Raw genomic sequence first — 20183 nt, 5'->3', positions numbered from 1 at the left:
CCCTTCTAGAATAAATCAGGACATCTTCCTGATGTCCATTTTAAATTGTACTTAAGTACTTGGAATTTGACTGGACGTGATTTAGTCATACAAGTTACAGCTTGATGAGCTGTTCAGTTCTCTTTGAATTTGGTATATGAAAACATGATGTTTGATACAGAAACATGCTTTCATTTTTGCATTATTCTGACGGTAAGGGTATTAATGAAGCCATAGACTTGGTTTGGGTGAAGATGAATGGTCTGAGTGGAAAACATCAAGGGGGGAATATCTCAAAGTAAGCCTCAGATTCTGTTAACTACTTGGAAACCCATGAACGAAATATTTTTATTTTTCTTTAATACAGATTTATATATTATATCTTAAGGCTTTAAAATAGGAGAAGGATCAAGTCTGAAAATATTTTGATAGAACTCTTGAGCACTTTGTTTTCTGTCCAGTGTTGTTTATTCCCCTTACATTTTTTCAGTCTTCCTTCTGTATCTAATGAGCATGTAACATAACCACCCTGTGGAGGAGAAGATTAAAGGCTGCAAAGGCTGCAGTTCAAATAAATAGGATAGCTGAAAGCTAAAAATTATTGTAAATCACATTGTAATTTAGAAATCTGGCGACCTACTTCGCCAACTTCTTTTTAGAGAACGTATGTAGCTCAGTGCTAGAAAACAAGTTAGGTTTTTCTAGTACAGAAGAGAACTGTATAAGACTCTGAAGATAAAATTGAGGTTTTCACAGGGGAACTGGGAGTTGTTGAGTTTGCCATTTGACCAGTTCTTGTCTTTATTCCTTTTTTTTCTTTTTTCTTTTTTTTTCTGAAGGGACTAATTTCTCTAACACCAACCTGTTCTTTTTTGTTCTACATGGAAGAAAATATTCTATCTTTCATTTTTAAAAGGATTTTACTTACACTGTATGTAAAGTTATTCCTGTCAGGACTTGGGGTAGCTGAAAGTTTAGTAGTGCTGAGGGAGTAATAGGGTTTTTAGGATGTAAGTTAAAGCAGTTCTCTGGATTAGGCTGTGGTCATTTACACAAAATGTAAACAATTTGAACTTAGCAGTTTGAACTAGCTTTTTTGATAATACATTCATTGTTCAAAATAAAATACAGTAATGGCTTTCAAAAACACATTGGTTTATTGTGCTTAAAAAAAGAGCATCCATGCATTCCAGTCAAAAACGAAAACATACAGTTTGTTTGCAAGGCCAGGGGCAGTACTGAAAGGTCCATAATCATGTAGTTTGACTTCTATCTAAGTCATGAGTCCAGTGATTCTTAGTAGCCAGCTGTTTCTGAAATTGCACAGGAAGAGGAAATTCCAGGTACTGAATTTTACTTCTATCTGTTGATAGAAATTTAATCCTATTTGAGTCTTCCTATAAAGTTTAATACAGAACTGAATATACAACTGGTTTTGCTTACAGGTACTGCCTGTTAAGAACTCTTAAACAGTGTCAGACACTGAGGGAAGCTCTAATTGCTGCAGGAAAAGAGATTGTCTGGCACGGGCGAGCAAAGGACGAGCCAGCTCATTACTGTAGCATTTGTGAGGTCAGTAAATATATGTGTGGGGATTGTGTGCTATTATAATAGTTACTTAAATTTTGTCCTGTCTGTTGTTGCTATTTTAATATTGCTTTTAAGTTGCAGCATACATGTGATGCTGTACAGGCTTCAAAGAGCTTTATCAAGCTGTTTTTCTAGACATAGGCTGCAGTTTCTTCCACAGTACTTCCACAGCATTGTTACTCACAAAGTCGATTTTCAATTCTCAGTTATTATAAAAGGTTGTTATCCCTTTCTGCATAAAATTCGATCTGCTCAGCTTCATTTTGAAGGTGTATCTGTATTTCAGAAGTCAACAGCCCCAAAAGAGAGACAATTTAAGTGCAGTTTCCTCACAGGGACATACCTTTTTCCTGGAATTTTTGATTCTACTTTCTGTTAATATCTTTAAAGTATTGGATAATAGTTTTCATGAAGCTTAACAGGAAGTAAAGTTTTCTTACCTCCTGAGAATGAGTTTCTAGTCGTCTTCTGACTGAGCCTCTTGAGTAGGATAGGCACATGACTGAGTAGTAAGGAAATAAATCATAAACTTCTTTTGCAGACAAATTTAAAAATGGAAAATTGGGTATAACTGTTGTAAATCCCCACCTTACTGAGTAACCCCTATTCAGAGTATGAATCATGCTTTGCCAGTATTGTCCAGAAGCTTTCCCACAGCGCTGTTCATGCAGACATCGTAAGTGTAATATTAGTGGGTTTAGAATATTTCACTTGCCTGAGCCTTAGGATAGATTTTCCCTGCACAAATGTAATTTTTCTCTTTGCATGCACAGGTTAAGGTTGTAACTTTCGAAGAAAATATAGTTTCATGGTTTTAATTTCTAAAAAATTAAATTGTAACTGTTGACTTTCTGTTTCCTGTCTAATAGGTGGAAGTCTTTGATCTGCTTTTTGTCACTAGTGAGAGCAATTCTCGAAAGACCTATGTCGTACATTGCCAAGACTGTGCAAGAAAGATAAGCACGAACCTGGAAAATTTTGTGGTGCTAGAACAGTACAAAATGGAGGACTTGATGCATGTCTATGATCAATTTACATTAGTAAGTCAAATTAATAAGTGGGTGGATAAATACATTATTTGTAAAGCAGTTGTAGACTGTCTTGGTACTCCATTGTATGAGTACTGTGGACTTGATTCAAATGGAGGTATGGGTTGTTTGTGATATTTGCTGAACAAAACACTGAAGAGTCAGAATTATGTGAAATAGTACAGTAACTTACTGCAGAAAATAACCACTGAGTTATCAGGAACAGTATGATGTTACAATTCATAAAGTTGTGGCTTTAAAAATCCAATAGAGATCACCTGAAGACCATAACTGGATCAGATGGAGATGGGAAGAATCAGGACAGTGAAGCTTGGAGAAACTAGCACCAGGTTCAAGAGCATCTCTAATACATTGGTTGTGGTATGAAGTCAGTATAGCAGCAGAGCATCCTATGCACTCAGACCCCTTCTTTCCCCTTCCTTTTCCCCACCCATCCCCTCCCAAATCAGCACTGTCCTTCTGCTTAGCAAGTGGATGCTCTCAAACAGTTCTGTCTTTTGGCTTGGGGCCTCCTTTGCATTTCAATTTAAAGCAAAAAGCCTCTTTGCCATTATAGCTTTCTGCTATATATGGCAGCCTCCTGCTTTGAACTATGTCAGCACAACTGTCTTAACATTTCACCAGGTTTCATTGTTTCAGGCAAAGATGGCTTGTTTGTAATCACAATGAAAGCGATGCTGGATTTTGTTCATAAGCCTTGCCTTTCTGTCAGAGGAAACAAACATTGGACTAAGCATTACAAGAATTTCATGTCAGATTAAATACAACAGCCCAGAAGTGGCTGTGTCTTGTGTTTCATTTCCAGGCGCTGCAGAAAATGTATGTCTAGACAGTTATTTTCATGTCATGCTAGCATGATTAAGTTGTGACCTTTTGAGCCAAGGCCTCAAGGTTCAGCAGCAGAGGCTGGCAAACGTGTGGGACCATATCCTCTGAACTTAATTCTTTTCATTGGTCCTGCAGAGCCTGAGGTGGCTGAACTTCGATTCATACTTCTAGGAGCCCGTTGTCATTACAGTTGGTGAAATACAGACATTTCAAAGTGATGTTATAGAAAAGCATATAAATAACCACCTGTTCTCAGATATGTCATCCAGTTGAGTGGAAATGGGCAGGAACGTTTCTGTACGGAAAAGAGGGGAGAGGGAAGGGTATTTTGTTGTCTGTGTTTGTAACATTATATAGGTAACCGTTATACTGTCCCTAGAACAAGGGTTCTCAACCTGTGAGTGGCTCCCTCCCCCACTAGAGCCTGTACTTGCAGCCCTGAAGGGTATTAATAATTGTCCTTCTGTGAAATAGGTGCACACACTAATTTCTTTTAAAGGGGATACAGTCTCAATTGAGAAGAGTCACAGCATAAAAGTTGACATCAAAAGAGTTATGGTTTGTTGCAAGTCACAGGGTGAAGATAATTTCAGATGGCAAAGGTACAATAGGCCTAACAAAGAGGTTCTGTGTTTGGAGCAAACAGGGATCAGCTAGTGTCAGTGCTTCATAGGGTGGGTACTATGATATGATTTAAAGTGTCTTTAAAGACTGTAAGCAGCTTCTTGAAGGGATTCCATGTCATGACAGGACTGTTGAGCAGGAAAAGAAGAGAAGGAAATGCCATCAAAGATTCGGTGTTTTGATGGTAATGCCAGAGAGTGCAGTAATGGGAAATAGTTGGGTATCTTCTAGACCATCTTCTAGACCTTGTCTCCTGAAATAGGCAGGAACAAGACACGTAGCTTACCTCATTCTTGAGCCACTCTGGTGGTGTCTTCCATGATTAAAAAAAAAAAAAAACACCTTTCTCCTTATATAAGAGGATCTGAGATCCCTATCACAGATCTCCGAGATCCCTACCACAGATCTCTTAACTTCAGAACTTCAGGGTTCTGTATTGTTGTTTAGGTAAAGGTGGGGCGGGGGGGAGGAAATGAAGCCCACAAGGCTTTTGGAGAGCCACAAATGGACAGTCCTTCTTCCCACTGATAAACAGGTTGAGAATCCCTGTTTTAGAATATTTTAAAATAATTCAAAACTGAGCCCACATGGAGCTCTTTCCTGCTACAGTGGGACTTTCTTTGGCAGCTCACATCGTGTTGACACAGACATTCCCACGGCATACTCCAGTCTGCAGTATAGGCAAAATCCTAATGCAGAGTAGTCATAAAATGCATGTTGTATCTGAGTACGTTGGAAAAAAATGCCAGTGTCCACTTAAGAGAGTCCAGACCTATAAAACTGTAGTGCCTGTGACTTTAAACTCTCATGGTTATAATTTGTGCAGGTTTTGGTTAAACAACAGAGTTCTACACCCTTGTAGAAAAGGTAATTTAATGTTTTCTTTTTCAGGCTCCTCCATTGCCATCCTCCTCATCTTGACATTTTTTCATGGACATTAAATGAAAACTTTTCTGATATTCAGGAAGTGACCCAGTTCTGCACCACTGATTTTTGTAGCTATCCCGTAAGGCTGCTGGCTGAAAGCTGTGTCTATGCAACCTTCCAAGTGCGGAGTGTCAACCAACTGGACAGGAGAGAGCACTGCCTCCTACTCCAGAACTCAAAACAAATAAAGCTCATCCAGCTGTACTTCAAAAAAATAATTCCATGTTTTGTATATATCTGACAAAACTGGCAACATTATACAGACTACTGACTTGAAGACCACCTCTTTTGTATTTCTCTGTTTCTGGGCTGATGAGTTGGTTTCATCCATTTTTCCCCTTCAGAATTTCCCTGGGAAAAAGTACTAGCTTAGCTGGTCATTTCTTTGTAAGGTAGTTAGAAATTTTAAGTCTTTCTTTGGGCAACTTTTTTTTTTTTTTTTTTTTTTTTTTTTTTAATGTGAAGAGTTAGGTGATATAAATTTTTTTACTGCTTTTATGTTTTTTCTGTCTTGTTTTGAAACCATGACGGTTACACTTTTGGTTCCTAAATAAAATTTAAAACAATTAACAGCCAAGTCACAAAGATAAATGGGTTGCACATAGACTAAGGAATAAACTTCAGATTTGTGATTTTTGTTTCTAATCTTGATGTAAATTTACACTATTTATAAATACATATTTATTGCTTGAAAATATTTGTGAATGGAATGCTGTTATTTTTTCCAGATTACCTGCCATTGAAATTTTAAGGAGTTCTGTAATTTCAAACACTACTCCTATTACATTTTCTATATGTAAATAAAACTGCTTAGCATTGTACAGAAACTTTTATTAAAATTGTTTAATGTTTAAAGTTTTTCTATTGTTTGAGTTTTAAAAAGATTTTATGTACAGTGCCCAGTTTTTGTTCTTTTTTGAATCTGATATATATATTTTATATATACTCTTGTGCTTGTGTATATATATAATATATATAGAAACTCGAATATAAATATGTGTATAAAGATTTAGAGACTAAATTTTTCTCGTTTTAAGTTTTACATCTATGGTAGATTTGAGGTGTCTACTGTAAAGTATTGCTTACAAAAGTATGATTATTTTTAAAGAAATATATGGTATGTATCCGCAAGACATAGAATGACCTTCAGACTGGTTTATTGTTAAATTGCACTTTTTGCAATAACAGACCAATAAATAGTTGCTGCCAAAATGTAGTAGTAGAAAATAAGTAATGGCTAAACTTTAAAGCTCTCCAAGAAAATACTGGCTTTGACAGGAAGTTTGGCACTAGTTTTAGAGGAGGAATGAAAAAAGTGAATTTGAGTTCTGGGTGGGGATATTCTCTAGAATTCAACCAAATGGCAACTTCTATATTACAATATGTTCTATTAACAGTTTAAAAAGTTAAGACTGAATCATCTTGGCGTCATTGTTGACCCCGAAAAAGGACGTTGTTTTGTGGTATTCTATTGTATTTTCACATATTTTGTAATACGAATTCACTGGTAAATTTTTGAAGCACTAGGTTTATTTAGGACAAGTTTATAATATATCATTGTAACAGTTTGCAGTTTTAATGATGGTATTTATTTTAAGTCGCTCCTTTCTCATTAGCTTCTTGAAAATGCATTAAATCTAAATTTCAAAATTGATAGCTTTCTGATCGATCAGAGTTGACTGATGCAGAAGGTTCTGCATCAAACAGTTTCTCATAATTTCTCATTAGTGGGGTATGTTAGTGATTGCATTGTTAAATTTTTTGTAATCAATGTGAAGTGTTAAAGGCACAGAGCATGCTGATAGTTTCTTTTGAACAAAAAGAATCGCCTCTTACATTGTAGCTTCAAACGAAGGGTGTTTTAATGAAGAATCAGTACAGCTTGTCTAATGCTGTTACAGCAGTTTAACTGTAATTATAACTCACTTCCTTGCTAGTTCTTACAGCAGTTGGACAAAAGGGTATAGAGGTTGAAGAAAATCGTAACAAATGCTCTTGCCAGCAAAATTACCAACTAGCAGTAAGGAAGCAAGTATTTGCAGTTCTGTAAAGATGTAAGTCTCAGCTCTTGATAACAAACTCTACAAATCATAATTTTTTACTTATGTATTTTATGCAGTCATAAACATTGTAATCTTGACAAACCATGCTGCAACTGAAAAGCTACTCCTTTACAGTAGTCTTAAACCCAAATAAAAGCAAGATAACTTACCTCAACTAATGGTAAACAAAAAGTCCTCGTTTCTCAGTGCTGTAAAAGAATTTTGCTAACTAGGGAAAGAGCTACTGTGCGCTAACAAAAAGGGCTTTGTACCTTTCTTCCCATTTGGAAAAGAGGATGTGCCATTACCAAGGAAGAGAATTCATATTTCACTGATGACCAAGGAGACCAGATCAGTAGAGCGTCAGGCAGTATTGCTCATTTTGCATGAAGGTTTTGTCATGAATCTGAATTGCTGCAGGGCTTTAATATTTCGCAGTTTTCATACTTCTTAATTACACTATGCTCCTAACCCATGGACAGTTTTGATCTATAAGCTGCTATGATTTAGAATGCTTTTGTTCCATTTTATTAAAAAAGCACAAGTTACAATATTTTATCAATTGTAGTTATTACGAAGCACTTCTGCTTCTTAAATTATGAAGCACATGATGCAAGTTGAACATTTGGAACCCCTGGATATTTCCAAGCATTAGCAGTTGGGCAGGGCGGGGGGAGATGGGGGTCCTAAGCTGAGTGGAGGGGAGTGACTTGCTTTCCGAGGAACGTGAGCTGTTGGAGCCCTTGAGCTCCACAGCTAAGCCCCATACTGCAAATGATTCTGATTTGCTTGTGGCCACAAGCTATAGTAGGAGGCAAATTAAAGATAGAACTCTAAAAGGATGAAAATAGCCAAAGCCGTGGCATTCATTGCAAGAATTTTTTAAAAGTACAAGCTAATAGAACAAAGGGCATTTTTAGGGGATGGATAAAAGCAGATCTACAAATGGGTGTTTAAAAAAAAAGTAAAAGAATAGAAGAAATGAGAAGTGTCCTGAAAGAGCTTGACAACAAAGGAATCTGTAAATGGGGAGAGGGAATCATCACTTTTTTCTGAGCTTAATTTAAGTTCTTCTATAAATATCTTCAACAAAGCATTTGATATTTTTAAGCTTTCCATCAGGTACATAACCTGGGAGCAAGATCTCTCTGCTTTTTTGGCGAAGTGAAGTCCTGTCAATACCTTTGGGAAGTAATGATGTTGGTGGCTATATAAGAAAGGAGTATTTAGAGAAAGGTCAGTAGAAAGTGAGAGAAGTATCTAATGACAGAAAATTCCCGAAACGTCCCAAATTGATATAGCAGGTGACTTGATCCAAAAGACGAAGTATCCTTAATCTCTGCCTTTCTAGTTGGAAGGATTTTAAAAATAGTATTAAAATGATGTTGCTTTCCTTAAATGGGTACAGCTTGGTTCAGGTCAGCACAGTAGAGCAGGTTCTTAGATCAAAGGTGGGCAAGGCGTGGGGACTCCACATTGGTGATACCCTGGCCACACATTTTCTGGTTGGGAGATGAAAGACATGAGGGTTCCACTGAGATGATAGTGAAGAGGGTGCTCACCCTTAGTTGCTGCCCTGATCCTGGGAAGGGGGCTGAAGTAAAAATGTTACTTGGTGTAGAGGGCTAGAAAGAGGATTTTTAAGCCTGAGCTTCCCTAGGTCAGAGCCATTTTGTCAGGACCCATAGCAGAGAGTCATGGCCCAATGATTCACTAGCTGAGATGAGGCCAACAGGTGAAGGTGGTGGGGAAGCAGCATCTTCATGGCTGCTTTAGCCAGTGTGAGAACCAAACAGAGGACGTACTCCAGTTGGGAGATCAGCAAGCAATGCAGCACGACGAAAAGGCTGATGAGGGTGACAATTTACCTGTAGTGCAGGTCAAAGCCAATCAGCATTGCCTGCTTCCATTGTGCTGATGCTAACAGCAGAAGAATGGAGGATGCAGGTGATGCCGAGACAAGTTCAAGATGAAGACAAAGCTGAAGCTCAAGTTCAAGCAAGCTCAGTGCAGGGCTGCTACCTGCAGGGCCCCACAGAGGAAGGCAGAGGATACCAGGGAGAAGGCTGCTAGCAAGGCAGCAATGCAGGCACAGGGCCCACCAGGCCCCAGGGCACCCTCATTCCAGGAAAATAATGGCATTCCTCTGAAAAGGAGGACATATTTGAGGTGGGACAACTTGACACATTTCTTGGTTGGTGCCAGGAACTACATGCAAAGCTGAAGAATATGGCCGGTGGAGAGGGAGAGCAGGCTCCACGCTGGCCCTGGGGCAGAGCCCACACTGCTGGAGGTTAAATGGGGTGGGATGTCTAGGCTGGGACCCACAGGAGCTGTCACCCTGCCACCACAGGCTGGAAGAACTGGAGCGAGTGCCAGCAGCCTTGCTCTGAGGAGTGGTGCTGGGCTCTCCATCACTTGCTGCAGCAGTGCCAGTAGTAAGGGAGAAGGATGGCTTGGTAGGAGGTGAGCACCCATTAAAAGTTACAAAAGATTAGGTACAGGATGAGGTGCATGTTTCCTTACTTACTTTGGGAAGCCATAAAACATATCTGAGAGATAGAAGAAGGGAAAAGGTACCTCATAGTGAAAACAGCAGTGAGGTTTCAGCTTCCAGTTTCATCACTCGGGCAGCAGAGACAGGGTTTTACAGGCCACTGCCACCTTCCTGTTGATAAAGCATTAAAATCCAATCGCTGCTGCTCGTGCCTGGGAAATGGCAGAGCGTTGTGTACACACAGCAGTAGGGGGACACTTGTGGAGGGTGGAGGTGGGATGGAAATGGGTTTATCATTCGAGCCCACTGCCTCCTTCCAGTCCTGCCCCTGAGCTCCTGAAGGGCCATGGTTCATCTCTCGCTGAAAGCAGCATGATCCAGTTTCCAGCAGGATGAAGAACTGCTTTCAAATGATGGATCCCACAATTCGTTTCTGGTAGGAGCTGTTCTCAGGCCTGGTTTACATGTGTGCTGTTCCCCAGGATATAGGGAGTGACACATGGTTTGGGACTGAAGGTGGTGAAAAGGGAGACCAAGCCTGAATGGACACAGTGGGTAGCAATTTCAAAGTAGCAAAGCCCAGGCAACGGTTAATTGGTGGGCTAATGGTTAAACAAATGGGCTAAAGCGCTAACTCCTTTAATTCATGGAGCTGGGAGATACTTGAAAGGATCCCACCTGAAGCCAAGGCACACAAGCCAGCCACTGCCATAGTCCATGGGAACACTGAAATTCGGTATGGCTGTACCATAGGCAGGGACACCTTCCACTAGACCAGGTTGCTCCAAGCCCCATCCAACCTGGCCTTGGACACTGCCAGGAGGGATGGAGCAGCCACAGCTTCTCTGGGCAACCTGAGCCAGTGCCTCACCACCCTCATGTCCAATGACATGCAGCTGGGCTGTCATTTATATCAGCCTTTTGGGCACAGAGAAAGATGAACAGGAAGGAAGAATATTTTCAGGTCTTTCTTCCTCTGCACTTTCAGCACCAAATCAGTGGGTAACTGAGTAGTTCTTTGAGGAAACTGGACTTTCCTTGTAGCAGTGGTCAAACATCTTTAGCTTTCAATGCCACATGCAAAGTGCAACTTGCAGTTCATGTCCTGGCCGCTGCTGGAGTTTTAATATGTTCAATTATAATACATGGAAATTCTAGGGGTTCAGTACATCATTGCCAGTGGGCTGTGCCACAGGCTGGCTGACCTGTGCAGCAGTAACTCAAAGGACTGTCCCAGCATGTGAAGGAGGCTGAGGGGTGGGCAATGGGTGCAGGCAGGGTTGGGTCACCTGCTGTCTGCAGGCCTGTTTCAGCTTAGTGCAAAAATCACCTATTTAAGAACCAAAGTGGACCTCAAGACAGGAGTGAATTTTGGCTAGTGGAGTGGGGCTGTGAAAAAAGCCAAAGAAAATAACTCACAACCAGTTACAGTTGCGACAGGATGGGGTATTTTTCAGGGGGAAGTGTGGAGGGTTTTTTTGAGGGTAACAGCACTGGGCAGGGAGTCCAGCTCAATGCAAGAAGAGCATCTGCTGCAGTTCGGTTCCAGTAGTCCAACACTGCTGAGAGTCTTTCAGTAGCACAATAGTTTGAGGGGGACCCACAGCAGGGATGGGTGCAAACCCACATCACCAGGGGCTAGATCAGCCCAGGGACACCAATCAGTAGGAGGTGTGAGACATGTTGGAGGGGGGTTAGGGCTGTTATTCCTTAAGACTCTTCCCAGCCTTTTATCTGCTTATGCTTCCCAGGCCGATGCAACCCTGAAAGCATTGTCAGAGCAGTTGGGAAGGTGAGTTTTTAGGTGGCAAAGTGATCATGGTTACGCTTGAGGAGGCAGACGTGCCTGGACAGCTTAGAGATGCTGACACGGAGTCATCAGATAAGGGTGCAGATACCTGATACCTGGCTGGCAGATTTAAAACTAAAACCCAAATTGGTTTCAGTGACAGGTTGGCTGAACATAATGTTACTGAGAAACACCAGTGTGAGCTCAGCCCCATGGTTCCCCATGGGGGTGCCATCCCAAGCACTCAAGTGGCACGATGCTGTGGTTTGCAGTAAAATGCTATACTTCTGGCCAAGAACTTGTCTTAGGAGAAAAAAAGACCCTGGCTCCACATGGTTAGGTTTCCTTCATCATTATCCCTCACAGCACTCAAATGCAACATGAGACTGTGGTATTCCTAAACATGGATGAAGGGAAATGTTGTGTCTGAGTGTACTGAACCGTGTTTGTAACCATGTGGCTATAAGTAAAGTGCCAGCCTGACATTTAAATCCTACTTCAGCAGCTTTCAGCTTTTATCTGTGTGCCCCAGTCAGACATTCTACAGGGTTATCTCTGAGACAGATACAGCAGAAAACATTTTCCATAAAAAAAGAAAAATTAAGAGAACAAGGGGAAAAATCACAGTTTTTATGAAAAGTGTCTTACAGGTGCAAACACACAATTTTTTAAAGGCAGGAACTAAGAACAAAAGGAGCAAAGCCTAGCAGGGCAAAAATCTGGGCAGACAAAATATCACTTGAACAAGCGTTCAGTGATCCATCCTCAGTTCTGGTTAACAGAGAAACAATACGCGTGTCAGTAGCTGATGATACTTTCAAAAGCCACTCCTTTAGCACCTACAAACTGAAAAGCAACGGTGGAATGAGTTTTCCAGCACCAAGCAAAACAACTTGGCAATTACCATATGTGCAACTTCAGCTCCTAATTTTCAATACTGGTGCATGGTGCTGTTTGCAGAGCTTGATGGAGCCTTTAGTAATTATTGCTGTGTTATGAAGAGTATCATGGATAATGCTGTCTTACGGCTTATTTACACAACTACAAGATGGAAGAACATATGGCAGTGTATGAATGAAGTGGTGCTGTGTTTGAATAGGTATTTGATTGCCCCATGCATGCCAGGAGCTGGCTATTTCAGTGCTGTTTGATGTTTCTCCAGCTTGCTAGTCCCACTGGCCTCTGCTGGGTAAGAGCCCAGAGGCCTGCTAGCACAACCCGTGACTTCCTCCCCTCTGGGCTGTAGTCACAAGATGGTTTGGGTGTGATGCTGGACAATACTACGCCGTGCATTAATGTGGAGACTGTTAGAAAAGTCAGTTTGGCCTTAAGCATGGAAATATTCCCAGTCCTGATCTCGAGCAAAGGCCAGTCCCCTCCTCACCACCCATCCCCTCTTTCTCAGCAGTTCACCCTGGAGGGGGCTGGAGGCAGTGGGAGCAGTGGCAGCAGAGTTGCTGGCTGCTTGAGGACGGCACTGGGGCCACTCAGCACCTCCTCCCCTCACTGCTCACCACCAGCCAGGTCAATGGGTGCTGCCAGGCAAACGGGGAACATGGAGACCCACGAGGGAAAACTCCGAGCTCTGCTGGAAAAGGGTCTTGGGAAAGCATAAGGAGATTCGTTCTGGCAGATTTTAGTACCTGGAGGGAGGATAGAGGGGTGGAGCATCTTGCTTCTCTGTTTCCCTTCCTTCCTGCCAGCAATTATCCACATTTAGAATTTCTGCCTTCAGAGCAAACCCTCAGGGATCTTCAGGCGCAGTGGGTACAAGGCAGCAGTGGATATAAGAGTTAAGAAAGTGGGCTTTTCTGTGGCTGGGGAGAAGGGAAGTGCATTTCTTCTGATTTTCCAGAAGCTGGATGGTGGGTCTGCTTCCAGAAGCTTGAAAACACAGGGAAAAAAAATCTCACACAGAAAGAAGAGCTGCTCATTGCTCTGTGACTTTTTGGTTTTTTGCACCTCCTTCTTCCTCCAGCTACTTTGGCAAGCTATCAATCTGCCATAAAAGAAGCCCTCTTTCTCTCTATTCTGACATATCTTTTTGATTCCCAAATGTCTTGTATGCCTTGTGTGCTCATTTTGGTGCTTTTTAGTGGTTGTGTGCTCATCTCTCATCAAAATACATCACCTTCTCTTAACATTTAGCTCCATGCTGTCACTGCTGAGCATCCTTAGTGGAGCCTTTCTGTGCATTGACACACTCCTTGTGTCTCAGCCATGCTCATCACCTTCTCTCAGTGTATTTAATGCTCAAAGGGCAATGAGAATTTGGGTTTGAGGAGCAGGTTTGTGTTAGAAGAAACTTCCAGGCCAGAGGATATGATAAAACCATTAGCTCAATGCCCAATTCTGCATTGACAGTGGTGAATACACTGGGATATAAGAAAAACAATTCTTTTAAAATTAGGTATTTCTTTGTCTTGTTGACCCATTTGCTTGGGTTGCCTGAGAAAGCATGAAGTGTCTCAAAGTTTTAAAAACTCTGAAAGCTGAATCTCCCTCCAACGCTCCTGCACCTTAGTTCCCATTGCTGAAACGCTGTTTTAAGTGCTGGTTTAACTTGAATTACTCTGTGATTCTTTATTTGGTTTACTCACATTTGCCTCTTGCCATGCTAAAATGCTCTGACCAGAGTCATAGCCTGCCTCATGCACAGGTCACATCTTTCCTTCCTTTGCCTCCATAATTCACCATCCAAGTTGTTGACCTGAAAATGTATATGCTTCATCCTCACTTCTTCAGCTGGACCTGCATGGTCTTTCTGCACACATGCACACAGTCACGTTTCCCCTTCTCTGCTACAGCCCACGCATCTACCCCATGGGAGGCTGCTGCCCTAATGCCAAGCTGGCTGGGCTTTGTAACCCTTGCATCAAGTTCCTCTGCCCAGGATGTCCACTCCACATCAGAGAGCATCTCGCTCCTCTTGCCGATCATCTCTGGGTGCTCCTGACATGGTCCCCTAGGTTTTGGCTTGGGTTTAGGTGACTTCACGGTGGCAAATCTTGCAATTTAATGATGTGCAGTTGATGTGTGGTGGTGAACTCTGAGGTCAGCAGGCACAAGGGGCATCTGCTGCTTTCAGGGGGCTTGGGAAAGGGCCATGGGACAGGAGCTATGCTGGAGGGGCCATTATTTTATTATGGCCTTTTTCCCTGAGGTCTGCAGTGGTTATCAGGCCAGCAGGGGAAGGAAATTGCGTTCCAATTAATAGGAAATGGACTGCAAAGAGTTGCATTTGCATTTTTTGCAGTGAAACCTCTTTCACAGTTTCTGCCTTCCCTAATGGATTTGCTGTATCTGTTTGGATGGCAAGTTTCCCCCAGCAGAGTTTTTCTCATCTGATGTGGGGCGGCACTGGCACAAACACAGCACCTCATGCCACAAGGTCCTCTGCCCCACCGTGCTCTGTTAATTAAGTTGGAATTGAAGGACCCAGGGGTTGGGTGATAACGACTTTCCCCTAATTCTTCTCTTTATGATCTGCTTTTGTCTCCTCTGGTGTACCCCAGAGAAAGCTTTTCTCCTGGCACCTCTCCAGCTGCAGTGACTTCCAGGGAATGGTTTCTCTTCCCTCTCGCAAGCTGCCAAAGCAGCTCGGGATATCACAACCTTTCAGTACATAGAAGAGGCCTTTCAAAAAGATGGGGAGAGACTTTTTAGCAGAGCCTGTTGTGATAGGATGAGAGATGACGGTGTTAAACTGAAAGAGGGGAGATTCAGGCTGAATGTAAGGAAAAAAATCTTTACAATGAGAGTGGTAAAATCCTGGCACAGGTTGCCCACAGAGGTGGTGGATACACCATCCCTGAAGGCATTCAAGGCCAGGCTGGATGTGGTTCTGGGCAACATGACCTAGTTGAAGATGTCCCTGCTCATTGCAGGGGGGTTGGACTAGATGACCTTTCAAGGTCCTTTCCGATCCACACTGTTCTATGATTCTATGAGAGCTCCTCTTCAGCCAGGACCCTGGGGACAGCAGCCATCTGGCAGCTATTGCTGATGGCAGCGAAGACGTCCCTTGGGAGCAAACAGGGTGATAGCTACGCTTCACCTCAGGGTGGGGAAAGGAGTTTTCTCTGCCTGCTTGCCCCCAGGTAGAGCTGGGGGAGTACCACTGTGTGTTTCAGTTCAGAAAACACAAAGGTCTCAATTTCTGGAGTGAGTAATTGCCACTTAGCAAGGAGGCTGGAGTCTCTAAGGTCATCCTGGAGAAATGACTCAGCCTTAGTAAATGAGGAGAATGATTAGAAGAAAAAACAGCCTTATAACCAGAGAGGAAGCTGTTTTGGGTAAGATGTAAAGAGAGCATGATCATGGTACTTAATCTCTCAAAAAAATAAACAAGAAGGACAGGAGGAGGCAGGAGGAGGGACAGGTTCCAGAGCTGCCAGGTTTCACCTGGGAGGAAAGCAAGTTCTCTGAGCCTGAGGTTTCCAAACCCTAAAAAGCCAGCAAAACAGCAGATCAACTCTCTCGGACCATTTTGAATCCATGAGAGGAGAGAAACTTGTATTAATCCATATACAGACAGTGAAAGCTGTTTTAAGATGTTGAAATAAAAGGTCTCTCAAGTCTACCTGTCCTCTAGAATTAAACCGGATTCATTTTTGCCTGATGACTTCCTCTTGATTATGATGAAGGTTTGCTCTGAATGAGCATTTCCAGACAGGCAAAGCAGCTAGGCTGGCAAATGAATGCTTTAATAGATCTGGGATCTCAAAGCTCCCATGTGCCATTACGCTGTGCTCACTCCCTCCCACTCACAACGCTGGTGTTAAGATGGCTTCTGGCTCCTCTGGATCAGGATCCTTCAAATATTTTTGTTTGTTTGTTTGTTTTTTTTTTTCCTCCAAAAGGAGGTATCAGTGGAAAAGTAGAGTGTTTCCATGAGAAGACAGTGACTCACACTTATATTGCAATAGCTTTATTCATAAATACTGCAATAGCTTAATTCATAAATATTGTTAAATTATTCACATCTTTAATTTTATGGACATCACAAAGCTAAAGGCTCCTTTTTCACTGAGGAAGATATTTCCTTGGACTTTGGAAGTGGGCAGCTGGTCATGAGCTGGGATGTCACCCCAGAGTCCCAGCCCTCATTCCTGGCTGTTCCTGTGACATTTGAAATCCAGTTAGGCTGACACATTGGGCCAGATCTCCAGTGCTGTGTTTGTGGAGGAACGTAAGAAACAAGATGAAGAGGGATCCTTCTCCTGTTGTGTCCTCTCACTACCCCACAATCCTTGAAGCAAGTTTTTCCTCCGCAGTTGCCTCTCTTCAAGCTCATGACATCTTGCAAGGCTGACCTCCCTCAGGAAAATCCTCCCATGCCTGTGCCCATCTGGTTATCTTGTTTTCCTCTGTGCTGCACTGAAAACCCAACTCTTTCCAGACTCCCTTGGCAGGCTCTGCTCCTAGTTGTTTCCCCATGATGGGCATCTGCCTTTAATGGAGTCATACACACCCTGAGCAGGGTTCCTCACTTGCACCCACTGGGTAGTATTTCCGTCAGACCCATTATTTGCCAACTTTCCTACAGAGCAGCATCAAAGTCTTAGTTGAGGTGAGATGCATGACCCTCCCACTATCCCTCATGTACAGGCTCCCCACCCTGACAAATGGGGAGACTGGGGTGGGTTTTACCTGGTTTTGCTTTCAACAGATTCACTTGAACTATTATTCCTATTTCTTCTTTGAGATACTGCCTGTGAATATCATTACAAAATACTGATTTGTTTCTTGGGCCTCCTTGTGCTGAGATTGCGCGCTGGCCATAGCAGTTTATCTGGCAGGCTTTCAGCTTCTGATGTGTTTGAGAAAGGGTTTGTTGTCAGCCTCCACTCTGTTAGCAAGTACCTCCTTGGATTTCTCTTCTGGGGCTGCCTTATTGTAGTCTTGCATCTAATTTGCCTAATTTCTGCACTTGATTTCTACTTTTTGAAGGGTGTCTGTTTGCTTTGAATCACTGTGTTGTGCTGCTGTTTAGCCACCTGGGGTGTGTGTGCATATATTTTTCCTATTTATTGTCAGTACACATTTACTCTGAACTTCTAATGTGGCGTCTTTAAACAGATCCCGCTGTTGCAGGGATTTTCAAGAAAAACTTGGGCAGACATCACAGCAGGTAAGGCTTTCCTGTTGTGCTCCATCTATGGCTTAAAAAGCAGCCATGAAGCAGCTCACAGCTGTCCTTTTAACCTGCAAACCCAGCCTCCACAGGCATGCCTCTCTCTAGATGAGTTCACCCATCTGCCATGTTGAACAGCTTCATCTTTGTCTGGCAGCAGAAGGTGACTTAGGGGGCCAGAGGCATCTAGAGCCTTTGCCCCCACCTGCTCCAGAAGAAGCTGGGTGTTTCAGAGCAGGAATGGGTGTGCTCACAGATCCAGATCTGCAATGGGGAAAAGACGAACTTTGTAGTCACAGCTTTTCCAGTAATTCTTAATTTTGATCTCTGTAGTACTGAGAGTCCTCTGTCCTGTATTTCAGTCTGTGTTTCTGTCAAATTTATGAACAACCCTCCTCACAAAATCCCATGAACACAGATGTCCCTGGGGATGACAATCTTTTGAACACTCTGGTCCAGTCAGAAAAGTCCTGGTTGTTTCCACAGCTTCTGGCCTTTTATATTTGTCCTGGGTTCAGCAGTAGCAGTCATTTTTAATCCTTCTGAGTAGCTGGTGCAGCACTGTGTTTTTGACTTTCGGCCTGGGAACAGAGCTGATAACACTCATGTTTGGTCTGACCAATGACTTTGTGAGTCTCATGCTCTGCCAGGGAGGAGGGGAAGCCGGGAGGAAGCAGGGACAGGACACCTGACCCAAACTAGCCAAAGGGGTATTCCATACCACAGCACGCCATGCCCGGGATGCAAGTGGGAGTTACCTGGAAGGGCACTCTTTGCTCGGTTGGGCTCGTTTTCAGCGGGTGGTATTGTATTCTTTTCCCTTGTTATTTCCCTTATCATTATTATTATTGGTGGTAGCAGTAGTGATTTGTGTTATACCTTAGTTACTGGACTGTTCTTATCTCAACCCGTGGAAGTTACATTCTTTCGATTCGTCTCCCCATCCCTCCGGGAGAGGGGGGATGGAGTAGAAACTGCGCGGCTGACTTGCCGACAGGGCTTAAACCACGACAATATTTCTTCCTTGATTTGCCAGTGCTGAGGGGTTAGAGTTTTTTATTTTAGGTAAATATATATTTGGGCTTTTTTTGTGGAACCTCAAGGTCATGTTTGTCCTCTCATGTCCTCCATTCAGAAGCTACTTTTTTGTGCCTTCCTTCCCAGGTAACTTCATATTGCTATATATACAATCCTTCAGTCATCCAAAGGCTGTATTTTTAGAAAGCTCTGCTTGGCTCTAACTGGGGATGTGCAACCATAAAGTTCATCACTGCTTGGCAGGCCTTTTCCTGCTCTCCCTGCATCCCAACCTTCCCTCTTGTTAAGCAAAATCCTGGGTCAGTTGGTAACCCCAACACTACTGTTGGAAAAAAACATCAAAGCTTAACTTTGGAGAACCCTTCTCAAAGCATGTTGAGAAAGCAAGTGAATAGCTGTTTGTTAGATTTTCTGGTCATTTTGCTCACAGAATTCAACAAAATTCCTTCTCATACAGCTTTCTTCTTTCACAGCCTTGAAGACACAGAGAAAGCCATGTCAATGTTTGTCCCCAGGCAATGCAGCCATTAGATTGAAAGCCCTTGAGCACTGGGCATCACCCCTGGCCTTGCTCATCAGGTGACTGCTGTGGTCCTTTGGCACTTTGAGAGGTTTAATTCTGTGCAGCCTTCACATGGCAAAGACACCCAGTGCTGTCACCCTCTCTGGTGGAAGGAGAAAGACAGAGCAAACACTGCCATGAGTGGAAATGGGAAGGGATAAATAATTCATTTCCTGAAACCTGAAAACTGTTCCCATCTCTTGGCCACCTGCTGAAGGGATTTCCATTTTGAAAAAACAGTGGTGATGCAGGGACTCTCTTTAGGGATGAATGAAATAGTGACAAGTGCTCTGACTGGGAAAGAGAGATGTTTAATCCCAGCACTTCCTCCCAGCAGCATCATTCTTCCAGCACCTTTCTCCTCCTTCAGCAGTACCTGAATTGTACCCAAATCGTTGCTTTGTTTTGCTAGTAGAAATTGTGCAAACATTTAAGGCCACTTTCTTTTCTCCGTCTCCAGCTTGAGGTGGTTGGAAAAAAATGAGTAAATGTTTACAGCTGCTCCAGCCAAAGCAGAGTGAAAACCCAAAGGTGATCTTTTCTCCTGCTCTGTCTGTACCAAGAATACAAACAGAGGGAGGTTTTCATCCCTGTGGAAAGTCTCAAATTATTCCTAATGTCTTTATTATTTTCTTAGAGCAAGAAAAATCTCACTATTTTAAGGCATTGCTAGAAGTATGAATTTGACAAGCCTTTATCCAAATGAATGTTTAAATTTTGAAAGGAAAAGAAATAATCCAGCATGATTGACAAGGTCCTTTTAAAACACATAATAGGCTGAACTTTACATGTATTCGTAGGTGTTAGTCTACAAAGCTATCTTTACATGCAATGTAGCAAATGAACTGTGTAAGGCAAGGGCTGTAGCTATATGCAGCCTTGCTGAGTAGTACTATGAGATTGTGAAACTTGACAAACTTGTTCCCTTAAAGCTCCATGTCCTCAGGGAAGAGGCTGGTGTATTCTTGTTCTTCAAACATCTGAGAAGTTTGCTTCAGACTATTGCCATTTACACTCTATGTTGCAAGGAACAGAGCTTGATCTTTTAAAACCCCACTAACTACAGGCAGATGATTCCTAAAGAAGTGAGGGACTCAGAGAGATGCTACAGGGGGAGCTGGT

The 20183-nt window shown here is 42.5% G+C and overlaps 1 protein-coding gene across 7 annotated transcripts in view; it reads left to right on the top strand.

Moving 5' to 3' along the window:
• The window catches only part of KDM6A (lysine demethylase 6A), a 160582-nt gene extending 153089 nt beyond the window's left edge, over positions 1-7493 (top strand). For 3 of the 7 annotated variants that reach the window (XM_080613945.1, XM_080613941.1, XM_080613947.1), the window contains 4 exons: positions 1425-1551; positions 2439-2609; positions 2869-2947; positions 4962-7493. In XM_080613945.1, the coding sequence (XP_080470071.1) occupies positions 1425-1551; positions 2439-2609; positions 2869-2925 (355 nt within the window). In that variant the 3' untranslated portion in view covers positions 2926-2947; positions 4962-7493. The remainder of the gene's footprint in view (positions 1-1424; positions 1552-2438; positions 2610-2868; positions 2948-4961) is intronic. The other 4 variants (XM_080613946.1, XM_080613944.1, XM_080613942.1 and 1 more) reach the window with 2 other exon arrangements.
• Positions 7494-20183: the final 12690 nt, after the last annotated feature.

Source organism: Psittacula echo (genome assembly GCF_963264785.1).
Source record: "Psittacula echo genome assembly, chromosome: 3".
NCBI lineage: Eukaryota > Metazoa > Chordata > Aves > Psittaciformes > Psittacidae > Psittacula > Psittacula echo.
This window is presented reverse-complemented; position numbering and strand designations above follow the sequence as displayed.